At 53.4% G+C, this 20,216-nt stretch overlaps 1 protein-coding gene across 1 annotated transcript; it reads left to right on the top strand.

The window, feature by feature from the left end:
* Positions 1-472: 472 nt before the first annotated feature.
* Positions 473-2,484, top strand: LOC308099523 (calcium-independent phospholipase A2-gamma-like; the record flags this gene model as incomplete). Its single annotated transcript, XM_080448266.1, has 2 exons — positions 473-571; positions 1,159-2,484. 2 exons carry the CDS (start codon positions 473-475, stop codon positions 2,482-2,484), a joined length of 1,425 nt encoding a protein of 474 aa, XP_080304392.1.
* Positions 2,485-20,216: the final 17,732 nt, after the last annotated feature.

Genomic DNA, 20,216 nt, shown 5'->3' with positions numbered 1-20,216 from the left:
ATAAAGTGACAAAAAGCCCCCCAAAAAGTGACCGAATCCACCGAAAACCCGCAAAATTTTGCGCGCGCGCGAATGTGCACCCACGTACGCGGGCGCGCCTGCGCAGGGGGGGCCTGATCACTGTGCTGTGCCTCCCGGCCCGACTTTGAGTTGTTCCGCCACCGAGTCTGAGTATATAACTGCATTATACATTAAATAAATAATTTTAAATAAAAAAATAGCTGCATTATATAAAGTCTATAAAATATATTTGATATATAAAATATATAAGAATTCTGGGAAGGACTGCAACAGAACCTGCCACAAATCCACAATTTCCTGGAAACACCACAACAGGTAACTGACCTATTGCGTTTCCAGGGACAACAATGTGAGCAGGTTTATGAACTTCAGTAAGGATGGAACCTTGTTCGGCTGGCTCAGTATCCACAGGTAACTGTAGACTACGTCTATCAATACCCCAATTTACAGAATGCGGTCAGATGACGAGAAGATTGCAGTGCGGAGGAGCCTGAACCACGAGCTTCACTTTTATGAGAACAATGACTTCAGTAAGAGACAACCTAGTGTTGTATTGATATACACCTATACAAGATAAAGACAACAAATGTATGTTGCTATATACTGCACATAGCAACAAGAACCCCAAAAGGGGACTTTGTTCTGACTTTGTTCTGTCACCAGGAGGATGGTCAAGAATGTTTTCATTAATCAAGAACGAAAGTCGGAGGTTCGAAGACGATCAGATACCGTCTGGAATGGAATGGAATAAAAAAGGTACAGGCTCTGTCCAAGCCAAGTCAACCAAGAGTGTTCCTGAGAGTTCATGCTCTGTAAAGAGAGAATGTTCCCTCTGTCAGCCTAACTCCAACTAGCTTTGCGGTTAGCAGGGTTCTGCATCTCCTGTCGGCGACCGTGTCCCCCAGACCTAGGCTAAAAGCGAGCCACGCTGGGGGGCGAGTAGATCCATATGGAAGAAGTAAAGTAAAAAAGAAAAAAAAAGTAAAGTACAGTCCACAGCCTGGGCCAAAATGTACAGGCTCTGTCCAAGCCAACCGGAGTGTTCCTGCTCTAAGTTAGAGAGTTCAGGCTCTGTATAGAGAGAATGTTCCCTCTGTCAGCCTAGTGCCAACTAGTTTAGCGGCTAGCCGTTAGCAGGTCAAGAAACTGCTGCTGTCCCAAAGAGAGAAGATCATAGCCAGAGTGAGTGTAGACAACAGGACCAGAGCGCTGGTGAAGGGCCTGCAGAGAGTCAATGACATCAAGCTCCTCACCAGCAGAGTGGAGGAACTCGGCTACCATCTCCTGGAGTTCCCAGAGACTCGAGGAGTCGCCATCAAGGAGAACGTGCTGCCCTGCCTCCTGCGTCTCAGGCAGGCCAGGGACCCCCCGCTCCAGGCTGCCGTCAGAGAAGCCGTGTCCCTGGTGGGCTACAACGACCCTGTCAAAGGCAGGGGGATACGGGTGCTGGCTATAGACGGAGGAGGAACACGAGGACTGGTGGCCCTGCAGGCTCTCGATAAGCTGCAGAAACTGACGGGGAAGCCCATCTACCAGCTGTTTGACTACATCTGTGGTGTCAGCACAGGTGCCATCCTGGCCTTTATGTTGGGAGTGTTCCAGATCCCCCTGGACGAGTGTGAGGAGATGTACCTGAAGTTGGGTTCGGACGTCTTCAAGCAGAACGTCATCGTGGGAACGATGAAGATGGGCTGGAACCACGCCTTCTACAACAGCGAGATCTGGGAGAACCTCCTCAAGGAGAGAATGGGTGAGAGGCTCATGGTTGAGAGCGTCCGGGATCCAATGTGTCCTAAAGTGTCAGCGGTGAGCACCATAGTGAACAGGGGTCTTCCTCTGAAGGCCTACGTGTTCAGGAACTACAGACTGCTGCCGGGGGTGAGGTCCCACTACCTGGGAGACTGCAACCACAAGATGTGGCAGGCCATCTGGGCGTCGTCTGCCGCCCCGGGTTACTTCCAGGAGTTTGTGCTGGGGAAAGACCTCCACCAGGACGGAGGTCTACTGATCAACAACCCCACGGCGTTGGCCATCCATGAGTGTAAGTGCCTGTGGCCCAACACTCCCGTGCAGTGTGTGGTGTCCCTGGGAACCGGGCGCCACGAGACGGCCGGCAAGAACAGTGTCACCTACACCAGCCTGAAGACCAAGCTCACCAACGTCATCAGCAGTGCTACCGACACCGAAGAGGTGCACACCATGCTGGACGCCCTGCTGCCCCCCGACACCTACTTCCGCTTCAACCCCTACATGAGCGAGGAGGTGCCGCTGGACGAGAGCCGGCCCGAGCGCCTCGCCTACCTGAAGGGCGAGGATGAGCGCTACCTGGAGCGCAACGACGCCAAGCTGAGGAAGGCGGCCGGCGTGCTGAGCCAGGAGAAGAGCGCCATCCAGCGGCTGGCCGAGTGGGCCAAGCTCAAGGCCGACATGTACGAGGGCCTCCCTTTCTCTTCCAAGCTGTAAGCTAGCTAGCTCCTCCTCCTCCTCCGCAAAAAGGCCCCGCCCCCCCACTCGCAACCTCTCAGTTCTCGTGCTGCAGTCTTCACGGCGACAGGAAATGGAAGCTATTTTAAAGATGCAAAAAAAATCAAACAACGATGTGCTCCTGTTTTAGTGCAGCTGTCTTAGGAAGAGGTCCCTATAGGGGACACGGGGCCAAAGGACAAATAGGGTGGACCAGAGTCTATTTGAACCTAAGTTCTCTCTTTACTAAGTCAGAAACTAAGCTTTCTCCATGCAGCTTGAAGTGAAAGTACCAAAATCATGTACAACATGGGTTGTACTACCCTCTGAGGACTGTTTAAGTTGGTTAGAAATTTGACTAAAATGTCAATAGGACATAAATAATGTGATGATACTCACAACTGAAGATAATGATTGCACAATTGCAAATGACTTGAAATGCCAGGTTTTGACTTGGGCAAAACACTGACTTTATTAATTGCTGATAAGATGCACCAAGATGCACCATTTAGGCTATGTGATGTTATGTAATTGTATTTCACCGTTTGTCTGTTTTCTGATGTTATTGTTTTTCAGATTTTATGTTTTGTGTGAGGACTACGGATGAAAATTAGCATCTTTGCTAAATCCGGTGTATTTACGTTCATGTGACGTTCATTAATATGCTCTGTCCTGTCTAAATAAACAAATAAAGTAAAGTAATAAAGTAGGTCTCTGCATCTCCTGTCGGCGACCGTGTCCCCCAGACCTAGGCTAAATGCGAGCCACGCTGGGGGGAAGTTGGCAGAAGGTGGTCTAAAACGGTGCACTTAGACCACAGGCTCCGTTGTCAGCCTGGACACAAAAGACGTAAAACGACAGAAAAACACAAGCATCAAACTGTACTACTCCGCTGCCGGTCGCTGCGTGCGCATGCGCCCCGATATCCCCGTAGGGTTAACATGGTGGTGCTGTCACATGGGTCAGTCGATAGGCACGATTCATTTGACCTGCCTGAAACAGCCCGACTCGAGTTCTCCCCCCTAAACACCATCCTCGCTACCTGGCAACCAGAAAACCTTTTGGGCATCAGTAAGTATATATACATATATATATATATATATATATATATATATATATATATATAGACACACTGTGTCTCAGGGACAGAGCGCCGGGAGAGGGTAATGGGGAACCCTAACCTCCAGCTCTGGAACCTACAAAGCACAAGAGCCGACAGGATTGAAACGGTGGAGGTTGGGTGGGAGTGCCTTTACCAAAAGGAGGCTAATTTATGGTGAGAACACACTGCTCATGTTGACTGTGATGTCACAATTGTTGTGGTGTGTGAGTGCGTGTGTGTGTGTGTGTGTGTGTGTGTACTATGGCATTAAGTTTGACCTCGGGCCAGTTTCTTTGTAACTCATTAGATGATTGTCCAGAACATAATCAATGGCTACTGGAACCTCCTTATATACAATAAAGCGCAATTGACTACATTCACACAGCGGCCATTTGGTCACATCACTGTGTCACATCAGGATATAAACCATCACCTACAGTATCATCCTGACTCCCAACCTGGGGCTCTGGACCCCCAGCGGGGCCCTCTAGAGATGATGCTGGGAATTCTGGGAAGGACTTTTACTTTAATATCAATGAGAACTTGCTCACAAAACGAGACTTCCTTCACTGTCCACTTTCTCTCCCAGTGCCAGGCTCTGCAGATCCAGTCAACGCTTTAAAACTGGCAAATTTGGCCCACAAAATCTGTCCTTTCTGAGACCCCTTCTTCCATATAGCTTGGAGAAGTGGAATTTCAGGGGAAAGTGGTGACACCGGTGCGGGGGGGAAGCCAAAGTAGAGGTTCCAGCTTGCTCTCCTCTGGCTCTCGCGTGTGTGTGGGGGGGTGTTCAAACGTGCGTGTGTGGGCTCCTTTTAAAAACGTGTGGGGGGGGGGGTGCTCCAACACCACAGGGTTCTTGTTCTGGAGGGTGCTGGACTCCTTCGCCTGCACGAGAAAGCAGCACAGAAAGCATGGATTAAAGCTAAAATAAAATCTCACGACTGAAAATGTTTGTATGGCCAAGCCCTAATGTGCGATTTGTGATGTCTCAATGCGTTGCAGACACATTGAGATAGATAGGTCATTTTCTCTGCACAACAAGCTTCAATAGAAGACATGCTGGCTTTCATGGAATCCAAATGACTGCAATCAGTCATGGCGACTGAGAACTTTAATCCATAACAGAAAGTTACTGGGTGATGGGTGAAGTTGCGGTGAAGTATAAATCAAGCATGCATCCAGACTAAGAAACATCTACAAAATAGAAATAAGATTTGAATCACATTTCAAACCACCTAGGTATGTGGATCAAATCTGAGATTATTTTCCGTGTGCGCATTTCTTCTTTTTTTTCCCCCAGACTTGATAAAACCAATATGATCCCAATAAAAACTGATTTGAGCTGCCAGTCTGAACACTGCCTTAAAACAAACTAAACATAGCCTTAAGAAGAACTCAAAACTCTCATTTCAACAGGAGGTGCCATTACTTTGTTGCGTTGAGCAAGGTCACAGTCAGAACTACTATTCTGTCTGGACTGAATAGTTAGGAACCAAAGTATGCCGAGATTGCAGAGAACCCCAAAGTATGCCTGTGTCGCTCTCCCTGGCTATTAACTGAATGAAAGAATGCCACCCTGGATGGCATTTCTTCCCCACCCGCAAATATGACATGAGAGCAAAATGGCCGCTGTGTGAATATAGTATAGAATATATCTCTGCTGTCCGGCAGGAACCAGCCAACTCCAGAATGTTCATTTTTCAGGAAATGAAAAAAACAAAACAAAAATGTTGTTAGGAGGTTTTGTTCATCATTGATAAGAACAGCTGAATGGACCTCCAAGTTCACAATGAGGTTGGAGGTCAAAAGGGGGTGGAGCCTGGAGTCAGCAAAAGCAACCAACTCCACCCAACCTTTGCTGGAGTTAGCCGGTTTAGCAGAAAGTTTGAGGATCCAATGGAGTTAGCTGCTTTTGTCAGAAGCACTTTAATACTTTTCATTGGTTCAATAGTTGTTTTACCAATACACAGAAGTAAAGGGTGTTCAATAGCACTGATTTATGAAAAAAAAATTGACTAGGTGGTTCCTGCCGGACAGAAACAATATATAGAATAATAGTCATAGTGTGTAAACACTTAACTTCCGGACGGTCGGCCTTCAAAATAAGAGTGCTGTCCAGGGAAAGTAAGCGGTTTGCTTTCGGTCAGAGAAATTCAAAATAAGAGTGAAACTGACTTGCAATTTTTTTGAAGAATGCTTAGTTTTCCATGTTGCAACACTTAAAATATAGAATATGAAATTTGAACGGTAATATTGTATATCGTGTCGATATCGAAATGTTTGGCATAAATACCAAGATATGAAATTGTCCACACCCTACTGCCAAGGGCAGTAGGGTTGCCAGGTAGCCAGGATGTTATTGAGGGGGGAGAACTCCAGTAGGGCTGTTTGAGGAAGGTCAAAGCCATAGTGCCAAACGTCTGAACCATCTGACACCCTCACCACGTTACCCTGGCAACACAGACCATGAAACGTTTTTTTATTGTTGTTTATGCTGTCATGGAGCGACATAGTAATGAAGTATAGAGAACACAAGACGACAACATGGTGACACATTATTCTGTTTATCAAACCGACTGTTATGAAAGTGTTTGTCACCTGGAGAAGTTGGGACACACGTCAAAGTGTGGTGATCACAGCAATGTGGTTCCATGAACCACGCGCTGTTGGGAGCCGTCTTTACTGAACGTCGTGTCTGCTCACATTGTTGTCCCTGGAAACAATATGATTACACACAAACATACCATAACTAATACAGAAAATACACAATTCAAAATATATTCTACCTTATCTATCGTGTGTTCTGTGTACCCCCACCCAGTACATCCGGGCAACTTATTGTCGATCCCTGACAATGAACCTACCTAGCATTTGTCTAAACCACATGCCATCTAAATAACATTCTGTACATTGAAACTATAAGACACCAGGTAAACAGTGACCCTAGCATCTGTCTAAATAACATGCTATAAATCACAATCTTAACTCTCTATCACAATCTTAACTCTATCTACATCACATTTTTAACATTTGTGGTCGGGAAAAACGGAAGGAAACAAAAGACATGAGAACGAGTGACCCAAGATATGTCTGCATAGTTGACATATCTTGGTCAGTTGCTGGCATCAATATGAAGAGGTGGCAAGAAGGGGTAAAGGGAGAGTGGAATTAATAATACATTACACAGCACTTTGCAGAGCTTTACATAGTATATTAGTTAGGGCTGAGCCAAAGATTTGTGCTCGGACTGGGATTCAGATCCAAATGTATATTATAATATATATAAGACACAGCAACTTATTTTATTAATACTTAATGTATGGAATTTTATGTACAGTATATAATAGTCTTGTATTTACTTATAGTTCTATTGTCTTTTATTGATGTATAGTCTTGTATAGGTGTATATCAATACAACACTAGGTTGTCTCTTATTGAAGTCATGGTTTCTTGTCTAATTCTCCGTAACATACTCACTATGGGATATCAGCGCCCCCTGGCGTTGATGCAGAGCTACATACCATAAACTCCCGGGCCATTCATTGGCTGAGAAGGGTATGTCACGTGTCCGGTAGACCGGAAGAGGTATAAAACCTCTTGCGTGACGTGGCTCATCCTCTTTCGCTTCTCTGCATGGCAGATGCTACAGCTACAAGACATACCTTAAAGGTTTCATGACGTTCAGTTTTACCACACATTAAAAGTCTTTGTCATGGTCCTTCAAACGTTTATAGAAAGTTTTAACAAAATATTCCACTCCATTGATCCATGGCAGGTGTTTTTCTCTCACATTTCTAAAGCCTTTTCAACTGCAATGAAAAAATAAATCTTTGCCTGCGGGTGTCGCTGGTGAGGGATTTTGCCTGTCAATCATCGCCTCTGCTCCGCCCCCCCCAAAGGAAAGGATAGGGGAGGGGAGGGGCGAGGAGGAGAGTGGGCGGGATTAATCGGCTGTGACCTCACTGTCGAAGGGCCAAGCTCAGATTACTTTTCAGCCTAATTATTCAGAAAACCCCAGACCACAGAAAATCCACTGAATGTTCAAAGTTCAGATTTTTTGGGTGTAATTGAGGTCATAAAACCCCCCAAAAAACATAAAAAATATAAAAAGTGAAAATGAATGTCATAGAACCTTTAAAGACAGAAACTTAAACATACTTTGTGAATTAGACCGAAACCAGCTTTAGCCCACTCGGTGGTACTTGTACTAACCCACGGGTTTTCCTCTACTACAAAACAAAAAGTTTTATTATTCTTTCCGCTCCCGCGGCTATCTTATCTTTTCTTTCTTTCCTGTAAAACAAGTTTTCCCTCCTTTTTGCTTTCCTCGTTTTTAGCCGGCCGGCTAAAGGCTAATAGGTTAGCTCCATGGAGGCTCCACGTTCATGCGGTCTGCTACGGTGCCGCTTGCTGATCGCCGCGGACGACCCTCACGGGTTTTGCATCTCCTGCCTCGGACGACGGCATGCCTTCGAGGCGAGGCACTACCGTGGTGCACCGGGAGGTTGCGACGACTGCGCCCGGTTCTCCAGGCGTCGCCTCGATCGCCGCCTAGACAGGGCCGACGAACTGGCCCCAGGCGGCAGCGGCGTCCCGCCTCCAGCCGTAGCGGATCCAGCCCGCATGGACACCGGCCCAGGTAACGTGGATGGTGGCGTCCACCACGTGCGCCCTCACCCCACAATGGGCCCCCCAGCTGCGGGCGGTCCCAGCAGCAACCGCTCGCAGCAACACCAGAGTGCGCCGTCGCAGCAGACCCAGTCTGCTACACCCTCCGTGCCTCGCAGCACACCACCGGCCGCCGCCGCTGTGCCCGGGGGAACCACCCGGGTGCAGCTAACTAGCGGCGCTTCATCCCCCTCTTCCCAGCCGCTCTCTCCGATGCCGCAGCAGGCGTACCGTGACAGCGGGGCGTCGCCTTCGTTCAGCGACGTCTCCGACGACGACAGCACCCACAGCATGGACGAGGGGGCGGAGGAGGGTGAGATACAGTCGTTCCAGGGGGCTACCGGAGCAGCCGCCTCCAGCCCTCGTCAGGACGACGACCTCGGGGCTTCTGCCGGTCAGCTGGGGCCCAGCTGGCCGGACGCCCAGGAGCTGGAGTCCGATCCCGCCAGGCGCGAGGAGCCGGTCTCGGCTATTATCGACAGAGCCCTGCTCAGATGTGAGCTCGTTCGCCCGATGGAGGAGCGCGCATCCTCCACCGGGCAAGATGACGAGTACCAGGGCTTGGCTCCCCAGGATCAGCGCACGCAGAGGTCCAGGAAAGTCCCGGCCGCGCTGGGCTTCGCGAAGGCCCTCATGTCCACCTGGGAGGTTCATTCCGAGCCACATCGGCTGGGTTTCCCCCTCGATGTGGTGGACGCGCCGAAGATGGGGCTCATCGCCTGTCCCCCCATGGACCCCGTCTTGGCCCAGGGCATCATGGACCAGCGTCATCCAGTGGCCCTGACTCCCGAGCCGCACTTCACCATCGCCAAGGAAAAGGCGCTTTCCGTGGCGGTGAAGAAGGCGTACAAGTCGGCAGCGCTGGCGGCGCGCGCGCTAAACATGGTCGCCATTCTCCAGGGCTCGACAGCTAAGCGGCTATCCGAGCTAAAAGAGACGTGGGGCGAGGACGCTGAAGAGCTGGAGGCCCTTCAACAATTGACCATTAAAGTCACTCGACACGCCACAGCCTGGGTGGGGAAGTCCATGGCGGACAGCGCGGCGATTGAGAGGGCTCGTTGGCTCGATCTGGCCATCTTCCGACACGAGGTGGTGGACGCGAAGAAAAGTGTCATGGCGCTCCCGTTGAGGCCAGACAACCTCTTCGCTGGAGCGTCGGATTTCCTCCGAGTCTCCACCGACTCACGAAAGGCCCAGAGGGAAGCCGCGGCGGGGGCTTTGGAGCCAGCCCCTCCTCCATCTGCAAAACCCCGCAACGAGAGGCCCGCGGGCAGAGGACGTTCCTCCTCCTCTCGCCGAGGGTCCAACACTTCCCGCTCCTCTTCGGCCCAGGCGAGCTCGCGGGAGAGAGCGCCGAGCAACGCGGGCAATCGTAGCAGAGCTTCCCCCCGCCAGCCACCCGCCTCTACCAACACAAACACCACAAGCACCAGCCGGCCTCCACGTCGCAACACAGGAGGGAAGCCTCGTGGCGGGCGGGGTAAGTGACATTGTCTTGCCGGTGCACAGACCGGCTCAGCCCGCTGTTCCACCGTTCGTGTTGGGGAAGAGGACCGTGGCTTTTCAGGCCTCTGTGGACAGAGTCGAGGACGGCTCCACGAGTGCCAAAAAACTTTGTGTTCAGAGTGTGGACGATTTATGTGTGCAGAATGTGGACGTTTTATTTGTGCAGCGCAATGTTTCAGTGAAAAGTGCCCTGTATGTATCTCCTTTTTATCTGCAAAAGAAAATAAATGTGCCGAATGTTACAAACAGTCTCGTTCTTTCACGTGGCATAGAGCCTTGGAGCAGAGGGGTCCCCGTCTCGCGGGCCCCTCTGTTCCAGCGCTCTCATTGTATGGGCCAACAAGGTCTGGAGCCCCCGTTTTCCGGGGCTCCAGGTATTGCTGGGGGTCCCCATGTGCATGCATTAAATCTATGTCGTCTTCCCATAAGCCCAAAGTGCCTGGAGCCCCCGTTTTCCGGGGCTCCAGACACTGCTGGGATACCCTCTGTAAATGCAATGAATCAATACCATCATTCCATGAGCCCACAAGGTCGGGAACACCCGAACCCCGGTGTTCCAGGCATTGTTCGGACAACATCTGTGCATGTTTTGGGTCATATGAAGGTAATCGGAAAGGTATTAAACAAACCAACGCCGCCCTTGTCCACAAGAGGGCGCCAAAGCACCAGTGGAACAGGGTCACGTCGGTTTTGCCTTTCGCCTCACAGGCTTCCGTCTCACGGGGTGCAGCGAAATGCCACTGTGGACCGGAAGTCTTTGAGTCAGACAGAGCGGGCCTCTGTCTCCGCCATTTTGGAGGGACAGATGCCCCCTCTCTCGCAACGCGTCACGGTGGGCGGGCCACGTTCGCTTGTAACGAGCGACAACGCATCCCTTACGGGGAGGAGGGTTTTGTCGCCTCACAGGCTTCCGTCTCCCAGGTTGCAGCAGCACGTCACTGTGGACCGGAAGTACTTGGGTCAGAAAAGGCGGACCTCGGTCTCCGCCATCTTGGAGGGACACTTGCCCCCTTTTCCACACCGCCTCTCGAATTACAGGCCACGTTCGCCATTTCCGAGCGACAAAACATCCCCTACGGGGAGGAGGGTTTTGTCGACGCTCCGTACAGAGCCTTTGGGCTCAGACGGGAGGGCGACGGCCAAGGTAGGCTTAGTTCGGGCGGCCCCGTTTGTCCGGGTGACAGCGCCGTCGGTTTCCATGGAAACAGGCAGCCGGCGCGGGCGGAAAAACCGGATGTTGACGTCAGGCAGATCGTCAATACCTCTGCTGCCTCGAGCGGTCACCTCAGGGTTAGCACCGCCGGCGGCAGTAGCAGCAGCGTCACTGCTCCCCATGGCAACGATCCCCATAGCGACGCTCCCACTCTCCGAGCGGCCGATGACGTCATCGGCCAATCCACTCGCTCGGTGTGTGGAGGAATGGAAGATTTGCAAACCAAATCCTTGGGTATTACGCACGATACAGAAGGGTTACAGGTTACAATTTTCCAGAAAACCCCCAATGACAGACAAAGTGTTGTTTTCCAAGGCCACAGGTCCAGCGGCCAGTACTCTGAGGGAGGAGGTTGCCTCCCTTTTGAGCAAAGGCGCTGTCACGGAATTACTTCCGAACCAGAACCGACTGGGTTTCTATTCGAAATATTTTCTGGTGAAAAAGAAGGGGGGGGGGGGTGCGACCCATTCTGAACCTGAAGGGTCTCAACAAATACCTCACGGTTTTCCATTTTCGAATGCTGACAACCGCTGCGCTTTTACGCACCGTGCGTCATGGGGACTGGTGGACAAGTATCGATCTCAAGGATGCTTATTTTCACATTCAAATCTACCCACCGCACAGGAAGTTCCTGCGCTTCGGGTTCGAGGGGAGGGTGTACGAGTACAATGTCCTCCCGTTTGGAATGTCTCTCAGCCCCAGGATGTTCGTGAAATGCACGGACGCAGCCGTGGCTCCACTGAGGCAGGGGATCCGGTTGTCCACTTACATAGACGACTGGCTCCTGGCGGCGGGCTCGAGAGAGGAGGTGATGCGACACACGCGCGTGGCAGTCGCTCACCTGACGTCCCTAGGTTTCATGATCAACGCCAAAAAGAGCGTACTGGTTCCGTCTCAGCGGACCACCTTCTTAGGGATCCTGCTGGATTCGAACACGCTCATGGCGCGCCTATCCCAGGACAGGGTAGACAGTTTTTTGGCGTGTGTGAGATCTTTCCACGTGGGGCGTCCAGTCAGTTACAGACTGTGCATGCGGGCGGCGGGTCTCATGGCCTCAGCCATACACCTGGTCCGCCTAGGCAGACTCTACATGAGACCTTTCCAGCGGTGGATGTTGGCGCTAGGGATCCCATCCACTATGGGTTCGCGGAAAGTGGTGGTGCCCCCACGGTGCGTGGAGGCTCTCAGGCCATGGTCACAGGCGCCCTTTCTGACCGAGGGGGTCAGTGTGGGGGTTGTGACGTCACGGGTGGTTATCACCACGGACGCCAGCCTGACGGGATGGGGTGCCGTCCACGAGGGCCGCTCGGCCAGAGGGGTGTGGGACTCCAGTCTATGGGAGGCTCACATCAACTACCTGGAACTGATGGCGGTTTTTCTCGCCCTCAAACATTTCGAGGCTCACATCCGCGGTTGTCACGTCGCTATCAGGACGGACAACACCACGACCATGTGCTATATCAACAGGCAGGGGGGCTTGCGCTCCCAGGTGTTGGACAGCCTGGCGTGCAGACTGACGCGTTGGTGCGATTCGCGTCTCGCGTCGATTCGAGCTTCACATGTGCCGGGTCTCCTGAACAGCGGAGCGGACTTACTGTCCAGGGGCGGACCCCGGTACGAGGACTGGTCCCTCAAGCCGTCGGTGGCGGACCTGATCTGGGCCAGGTTTGGCCGGGCACAGGTCGATTTGTTTGCCTCCGAAGAGAACGCGAAGTGTTCTCGCTTTTTCTCGGTGAAGGTGGGGGACCGTTCACTGGGCATGGACGCACTAGCCCACGACTCGCCGGACGAACTGCTGTATGCGTTCCCGCCACTGGACCTGATCCCCTCAACACTGGAGAGGGTGAGACTTCAGGGTCGGTCGGTGCTGCTAGTGGCTCCGGCATGGGGCGTATGGAGGTCGGAGATAACACCTCTCCTGTACGCCGAGCCTTGGCCCCTCCCGCTGTACAGGGACCTACTACGGCAGGGAGGGGTCGACATCTTCCACGAGAGGCCTCAGGACCTAGACCTGTGGGTTTGACCCGTGAGAGGCAGACCTTGATTTCGTATGGCCTGCCCCCTGATGTGGTGGCCACCATCCAGGGGGCAAGGGCCCTTTCCACGAGGTCCGCGTACGACGACAGGTGGAACCTGTTCGTGTCATGGTGTCTGAGTCAGTCACCGCCGGTTGAGGCCTTTCGGGCCCCGGTACGCAGCATCCTCATGTTCCTACAAGAAAAATTGAGGCAGGGTCTGGCTTTCTCGACGATTAAGGTGTATCAGGCGGCCATTTCCGCTTGTCACGAGAGTTTCGATGGCATGACGGTTGGCCAACACCCGATGGTGCGTGGGTTCATGAACGGCGCCAGGCGGGCCAGGCCGGTCTCTAGGGCTCTGTTCCCGGCTTGGGACCTGACGGTGGTGCTGGGGGCGCTTTGCCTCCCACCGTTCGAGCCTTTGGAGTCTGCGGATCTGAAGATCATTAGCCTCAAAACGGTTATTTTGGTTGCCCTGACTACAGCCAAACGGGTCAGCGACATACATGCGCTCTCAGTGAGTTCGGAGTGTATGAGGTTCTTGGGTGACGACAGCAGGGTTTTGCTTAAACCAAACTTGGCATTTGTCCCCAAGAACGGGATGGTCACCCAGACGCCGGTTGAGCTGGTAGCTTTTCATCCGCCTCCTTTCGCTTCAGCGGAGGATAGGCGGCTACACTGTCTTTGCCCGGTAAGGGCTTTGAGGCTCTACTGCCAGAAGACAGTGGCCGGCCGGTCGTCGTCGCAGCTGTTTGTCTCCTTCGGCCCGGGTGATCAGAGGAAGGCAGTGGCTAAGGCGACGCTTTCTAGATGGATTTTGGATGCCATTAGGCTGGCCTACGTCAGTGGTGGCGTTCCAGTTCCAGAAGGACTGAAGGCTCATTCTACTAGGGGCGTGGCTGCTTCCTGGGCCCTCTCCAGGGGGGTTTCGGTCCAGGAAGTGTGTGCGGCCGCAAACTGGTCGTCACCTTCAACGTTTGCGGCTGTCTATAGCCTAGACGTGGCAGCAGCGTCAGTGGCGCATGCTGTCCTAGGGGTGGCGGCTGTCTCTAGTTAGAATGGGGGGAGCTAGGCTGGTTTTGTTTTTAACCTGCCTTCTTTCTCTTCCCTATCTTCCTTCTCTTGAAGTCCCCTCGGGACCACCTGTGGTAGGTCCCCAGGGGAGGGGGGCCCTGTTTCCTTGTTTTCACTTAGGGAACGGTTTTTGTGTCCCCTACCTTCCTTCTCTTAAGTCCCCTCCGGACCACCTGTGGTAGGTTCCCAGGGGAGGAGGGCCCTGTTTCCTTGTTTTCACTTAGGGGACAGACTTGTGTCTGTCCATTAGTTGAATAAGGCAGACTTGGTCTGTCAGGGTCCTTTTATTAACATCATATACCGCACCCTGGCCCGGAGGGCTGGGGCGCCCGTGAGGCCGAAGGTCACGTCCAGGGGGACGGGGCCTTATGGCTAGGGGGTGTGCGGACCTGAGATTCGGTATGGCTATAAGCCCCAGGGGGGTTTATGTATCCCATAGTGAGTATGTTACGGAGAATTAGACAAGAAACTCAGGGTTACGGATGTAACCCCGGTTTCTTTAGAATTCGGAGTAACATACTCACCTAACACCCCTGTTTGTGTGCATCTGCATGCAGAGAGCGTGTTAAAGAGGATGAGCCACGTCACGCAAGAGGTTTTATACCTCTTCCGGTCTACCGGACACGTGACATACCCTTCTCAGCCAATGAATGGCCCGGGAGTTTATGGTATGTAGCTCTGCATCAACGCCAGGGGGCGCTGATATCCCATAGTGAGTATGTTACTCCGAATTCTAAAGAAACCGGGGTTACATCCGTAACCCTGAGTTTTGTTGCATTGCTTCTCTCGTTGTTCACTATGGGAAACAGCGCCCTCCGGCGATGATACAGAAGCTTCACATTCACTCCCTCAGGGCCAAAACCCTTTTTGGCCCGATGGGCCTTTCGTCGCTTCCCGGCAGCCTCCTCGCCCGAGGGCATAAGAGGAGCAGGAACACGGAAGTCATTCTCTTTGTTCCTTCTGCCAAGCGTGTGAAGGAGCTCCACACTCTAAGAATCGAGGTTGCGGGTTTCTACAAGCTCAATAGCGACGGGTTGGATCCCAGTCCACTGAGTTCCCCAACCTTTCTCCCTCTAACTACTATTTTCCCGGCGTGGAAAACACCGCTAACTTGTTAGCTCTTCTTCATGGATCGACGGGACCGTCCAGCCGTCGCCGATCGCCGACAGCTGGAGACCAGCATGGACCTTCCCCCGCGGCGTTGCGGCTCCCGTTCATGCTCCCAGCCTCTCGAGGAATGGGACCAGCATGACCACTGCGTTAGCTGCCTGGGACTCGCACACGCTGAGGACGCCGTCTACGGCGACCCAAGATGCTACGAGTGTGCAGGCTTGCACACCTCCGAGCTCAGGGAAAGGTTCAACAGGGCCCAGAGGCTCTTCCTACCACCACGGGCCATGTTCGAGAGCTGCGAGGACGAGTACGACGGAGACCGCCGCTACTATTCCTCTCGACGATCGGCGGACCGCGGGCCAGCTAGCCTAGCCGCCGTATGGGAAGAACGTCGGCGGCCCCGAGCGTCAGCAACAGCCGGCTCTGCACGAGCTCTGGAACCTCCGAGGTCTACTCTACACCCCCGCTCACGCTCTCCTACATCCAGGGCACCCTACGAGGGCAGCGAGCCCCACGTGGATCCCCCTCTCTCCCCACCTGATGGCCGCAGCAGCAGCGCCGAGCATCGAGCAGCTCTTCGCTACTACTCCCCGCCGGTGAGTGTCGATGGCGAGGCCGACAACGAGGCCATCACCTCTTACCAACCCCGGGTCTCCGATGACGATATTGACGATTTCCAAGTCGTCGATGAAGTCCAGGGGGACGGGAAGGTCGTCCTCCACGATGCTGACGCCACGGTCTGGCCCCCCAGTTCTCGGCCCACCTGAAGCGAGGACCCTTCTCCCTGTTACTATGCCTGCGGTGACGGCTGCGGCTCAACCTGGCAGCGCTCTCCCATCGGCCGAAAAAGGTGAGACCACTTTACTGGAGCTCTACAAAACAGCAACCATCAGATGCGGTCTTAAGTGGCCGGCTGACGACACCGAGGAGCCCCCCGCCAACCCCTCGGAGTTTCAGGGTCTCGACTCGGTGGAAGAAAAGGTTGCCAAGAAATCAAAGCTTCCCCTGGCTAGGGGTTTCAACGCAGCCCTCTCATCGTCGTGGGATTCCCCTTTAACCCCCGACTCTGATCCTAAAAGGCTACATTTTAACATCGATTGTGCGGGTGCGAGCGAGCTCGGTCTCCTGGCCCTTCCCCCCATGGATCGCACCCTAGCCCTCTCACTCGCCCTCAGCATACCAAAAAACCAGAAGCTCCCCTTCTCCACGGTTAAGGATCCTCCGCTTCTGACCAACGAGAAGGACGTGTCTGGCTCTGCAGCCACCAGAGTTCTCTACAAAGCCTTTACCTCCGGAGCTAGAGCCCTCAACGCCACAGCTCTGCTGCAGGGGTCCCTGAAAGTACTCCTGAGCGAGGCAGGAGACGCCGCCACACCTCAGCAGCTAGCAGAGATGAGGCGCATCACACAGGAGCTTATCCTGCTTAACAAATACTCCACAGAGTGGACCGGCAGGGGGCTCGGACTGTGTGTTACTCATGAGAGAGCGCGGTGGCTCGACCACGTCAACTTCAAGGGTCCTGATGACAAAAAGAATCTCCAGAACCTAAAAGTGACTCCAGGTAATATTTTCAAGGGGGGCATGGGCTACCTGCAGGACAGCGCCGCAGTGCGTAAAGCACAGGACGAGGCTGCCTTGTCCTGCATCCAGGTTCCAGCCAGGTCTCTTGCCCCCAAACCCCAGAACCGTCCTCCGCGGCCGGAGAGAGGCAGACCACCGACCCGACAGGACGCTCCGTCTCGCCAGACCCATTCCTTCTCCGCCCCGCCCGCCGCCAGAAGAGAGAGGACGACCGTCCTCGCCCTCCACCCAGCAAGCCTCACCAGAGAGGCGGCTACAGAGGTCGCACGTCCAAGCGTGGGGGGCCAACTAGGTGACACCATCACTCCCTGCCAGACGTGCAGGGAGGCTCTCTCCCCCGGTTCCCTCTCCCCTCAGATGGGGGATCTGCATCGGGTTCTAGTGGCCGCGGGCCTCAGTACCAGGACGACGAGGAAGAGGAGGAGACCTTCATCGGAGTCAGTGGCGACAGTAAACTGCGCTACGAGCCCCGAGTTCAGAGACACACACACACACACGTCACAGTAGCAAATTACGTGAATGTGCATGCACAATTGAATACACATGTTGTTGTAGAAAATTACTTAAATGTGTATGCGCCGTTAAATGTGAATGTGTCCCCTGCTTTTGTTGCAAATGTTGCTTACATGACGGAAAATGCTGTAATAAACAACCAAAAAGTTCTGCAACAAAAGGTACCCAAAATGAGCCAACGACCACTACGGACCCCCCGCGGGGGGTCCATGGTGGTCGCTGGACAGAGAAAAGGCGTTATGGCGGGCCAAAACCGTCATTTCCTAAAAGGGTCACGCCAAAATTTTCCTTGGTCCATGAAAGAAAGTCACAAGGTAAATATAAGCCAAATTGTTGTAAGGAAGGTGGGGGTAGCCAAAATGGCCGCCCCCCCTGCACAACACGTGTTGCCAATAAAGATGGCCGCTGCTGCTCGCAGACACGTGTTGCCGGCAACAATGGCGGCGCCCACGTGCGTGGCCAGTATTTCCAAAATGGCCGCGTACATGGGCCCGGAAGTAACACCAAGCACGGTTGTCAGGCCAACGAGTGACGCCAAGATGGCGGCTCATGTACGCTCGAATACAATAACAACCCCCCCAAATCCGTTGTCATTGCACATCGAGCAATGGAAAAAAAAAACAACCCCAACCCCTGGGTGCTTCGTACGATAGCAAAGGGTTACAGACTGCAATTTTCCACCAAACCACCCATGTCCAACAAAGTACTGTTGTCACAAGCGAGTGGTCAAGCGGCGGTGACGTTACGAGAGGAGATCTCCTCTCTATTACGCAAGAATGCCGTAAGGGAAGTGCTACCAGGAGAAAGCCGTCTCGGTTTCTACTCGAGATACTTCCTGGTCAAGAAGAAAGGGGGTGGATTACGTCCCATAATGGATCTCAGAGCTCTCAACAGGTATTTGAAAACTTTTCAATTCAAAATGTTGACGGCAGCAGCGTTACTACGCTCAGTCCGTCAGGGCGACTGGTGGAGCTCGATAGATCTCAAGGACGCATATTTCCACATCCCTGTTTACCCACCGCACAGAAAATTCCTGCGGTTCGAATTCGAGGGTCGGGTGTACGAGTACCTGGTCCTCCCGTTCGGGATGTCCCTGAGTCCCAGGGTGTTCGTGAAATGCACTCAGGCAGCGATAGCCCCTCTGAGGCAGAGTGGCGTTTGCATAGCGAGTTACATAGACGATTGGCTTCTGACGGCGGATTCGCGTCAGGAAGCATGTCATCACACCAATCTGGTGGTGTCGCACCTGACCTCCCTGGGATTCACGCTAAACTTCGAGAAGTGCGTGCTCACACCGTCCCGTCGCGCTACTTTTATAGGTATAGCACTGGACTCGGTCGCTCTCAGGGCGCGTCTGTCTCAGGAGAGGATAGATTCCTTCCTGAAGTGTCTGGCATTGTTTCAACTGGGACGCAGGGTCCAGTACAATCTGCATGAAGGCAGCGGGACTCATGGCCTCGGCCATTTCCTTAGTGCGTCTGGGCAGACTACACATGCGACCTTTTCAGAGATGGGTGGGCTCCCTCAGGATCCCGGCCACTCAGGGTTTTCGTCACGTGACAGTGTCCGCGGCGTGCATGCAATCCCTTCAACAGTGGAAAGTAGCTTCTTTCCTGTCGGAGGGCGTCCCGATGGGGAGGATCATCTCGAGGAAGATGATCACCACAGATGCCAGCCTGACAGGCTGGGGCGCAACATTCGAGGGCCGGATGGCCAGGGGTCTATGGGACCGCAGTATGAGGAAAGCGCACATCAACTACTTGGAGCTGATGGCAGTCTTTCTGGCAGTAAAACATTTCAGGCCCCACATCGGTGGTTGTCACGTTCTGGTCAGGACAGACAATACCACGACCATGGCCTACATCAACAAGCAGGGTGGTCTGAAGTCTCCTACCTTAGATGGTCTGGCTCGGAGGCTGATACTGTGGTGCAACTCGCACCTGAAATCAATCAGCGCCTCTCATGTGCCCGGACTTCTGAACAGGGGAGCCGATCTTCTGTCCAGAGGCAGGACTCATTATTCGGACTGGTCTCTGCACCCCGGGGTCGCGGCCCAGATTTGGACCAGGTTCGGTCGGCCCCAGGTGGACCTCTTTGCCTCGGAGGAGAACGCGAAGTGCTCGCTGTTTTTCTCAATGAAAGGACAGGCTCCGCTGGGTTTGGACGCCCTGGCACACGAGTGGCCGGGGGGGCTACTTTATGCGTTCCCTCCGCTGGAGCTGATCCACCCCACTCTGGAACGGATCAGGCTCCGGGACCTGACGGTGCTGCTGGTGGCCCCAGCATGGGGCACGTGGAGGTCGGAGATAGCTCCCCTCCTATACGAGCGGCCTTGGCCCCTCCCGTTGCGAGAGGACCTGCTGCAGCAGGCGGGGGGCGAACTTCATCATCCCAGACCCGCAGACCTAGCTCTGTGGGTCTGGCCCGTGAGAGGGCGAACTTGACTGCGACTGGACTTCCATCTAGGGTGGTAGCTACTATTCAGGCCACTAGGGCACACTCCACTAGGTCTCTCTATGGAGCTAAGTGGGGCGTGTTCGAGGAGTGGTGTATGGAACAGTCCCCGGTTGTGGTCCCGTTCCAGGCGTCGGCCGCAGATATCATGACCTTCCTACAGGATAGGTTGGATCTTGGGAACGCTTTCTCCACGGTTAAAGTGTACTTGGCGGCCATTTCGGCCAACCATGTTGGTTTCCCCGATGGAAAAACCGCGGGGAAACAACCGCTTGTGGGTCAGTTCATGAAGGGCGCGTTCCGTGAACATCCTGTCTCAAGGTCTTTGTTTCCCGCGTGGGACTTGGTCCTGGTGCTAGACTCACTCTCTCGTCCTCCTTTTGAACCTTTTGAGACGGTGGAACTGAAGTTCCTCACGCTCAAGACAGTACTCTTGGTTGCGCTGACAACAGCGAAACGGGTGAGCGATATACATGCCCTCTCGGTG

This window comes from Gymnoscopelus braueri, assembly GCF_963280865.1.
Source record: "Gymnoscopelus braueri genome assembly, chromosome: 13".
In the NCBI taxonomy this organism is placed as follows: domain Eukaryota; kingdom Metazoa; phylum Chordata; class Actinopteri; order Myctophiformes; family Myctophidae; genus Gymnoscopelus; species Gymnoscopelus braueri.
This window is presented reverse-complemented; position numbering and strand designations above follow the sequence as displayed.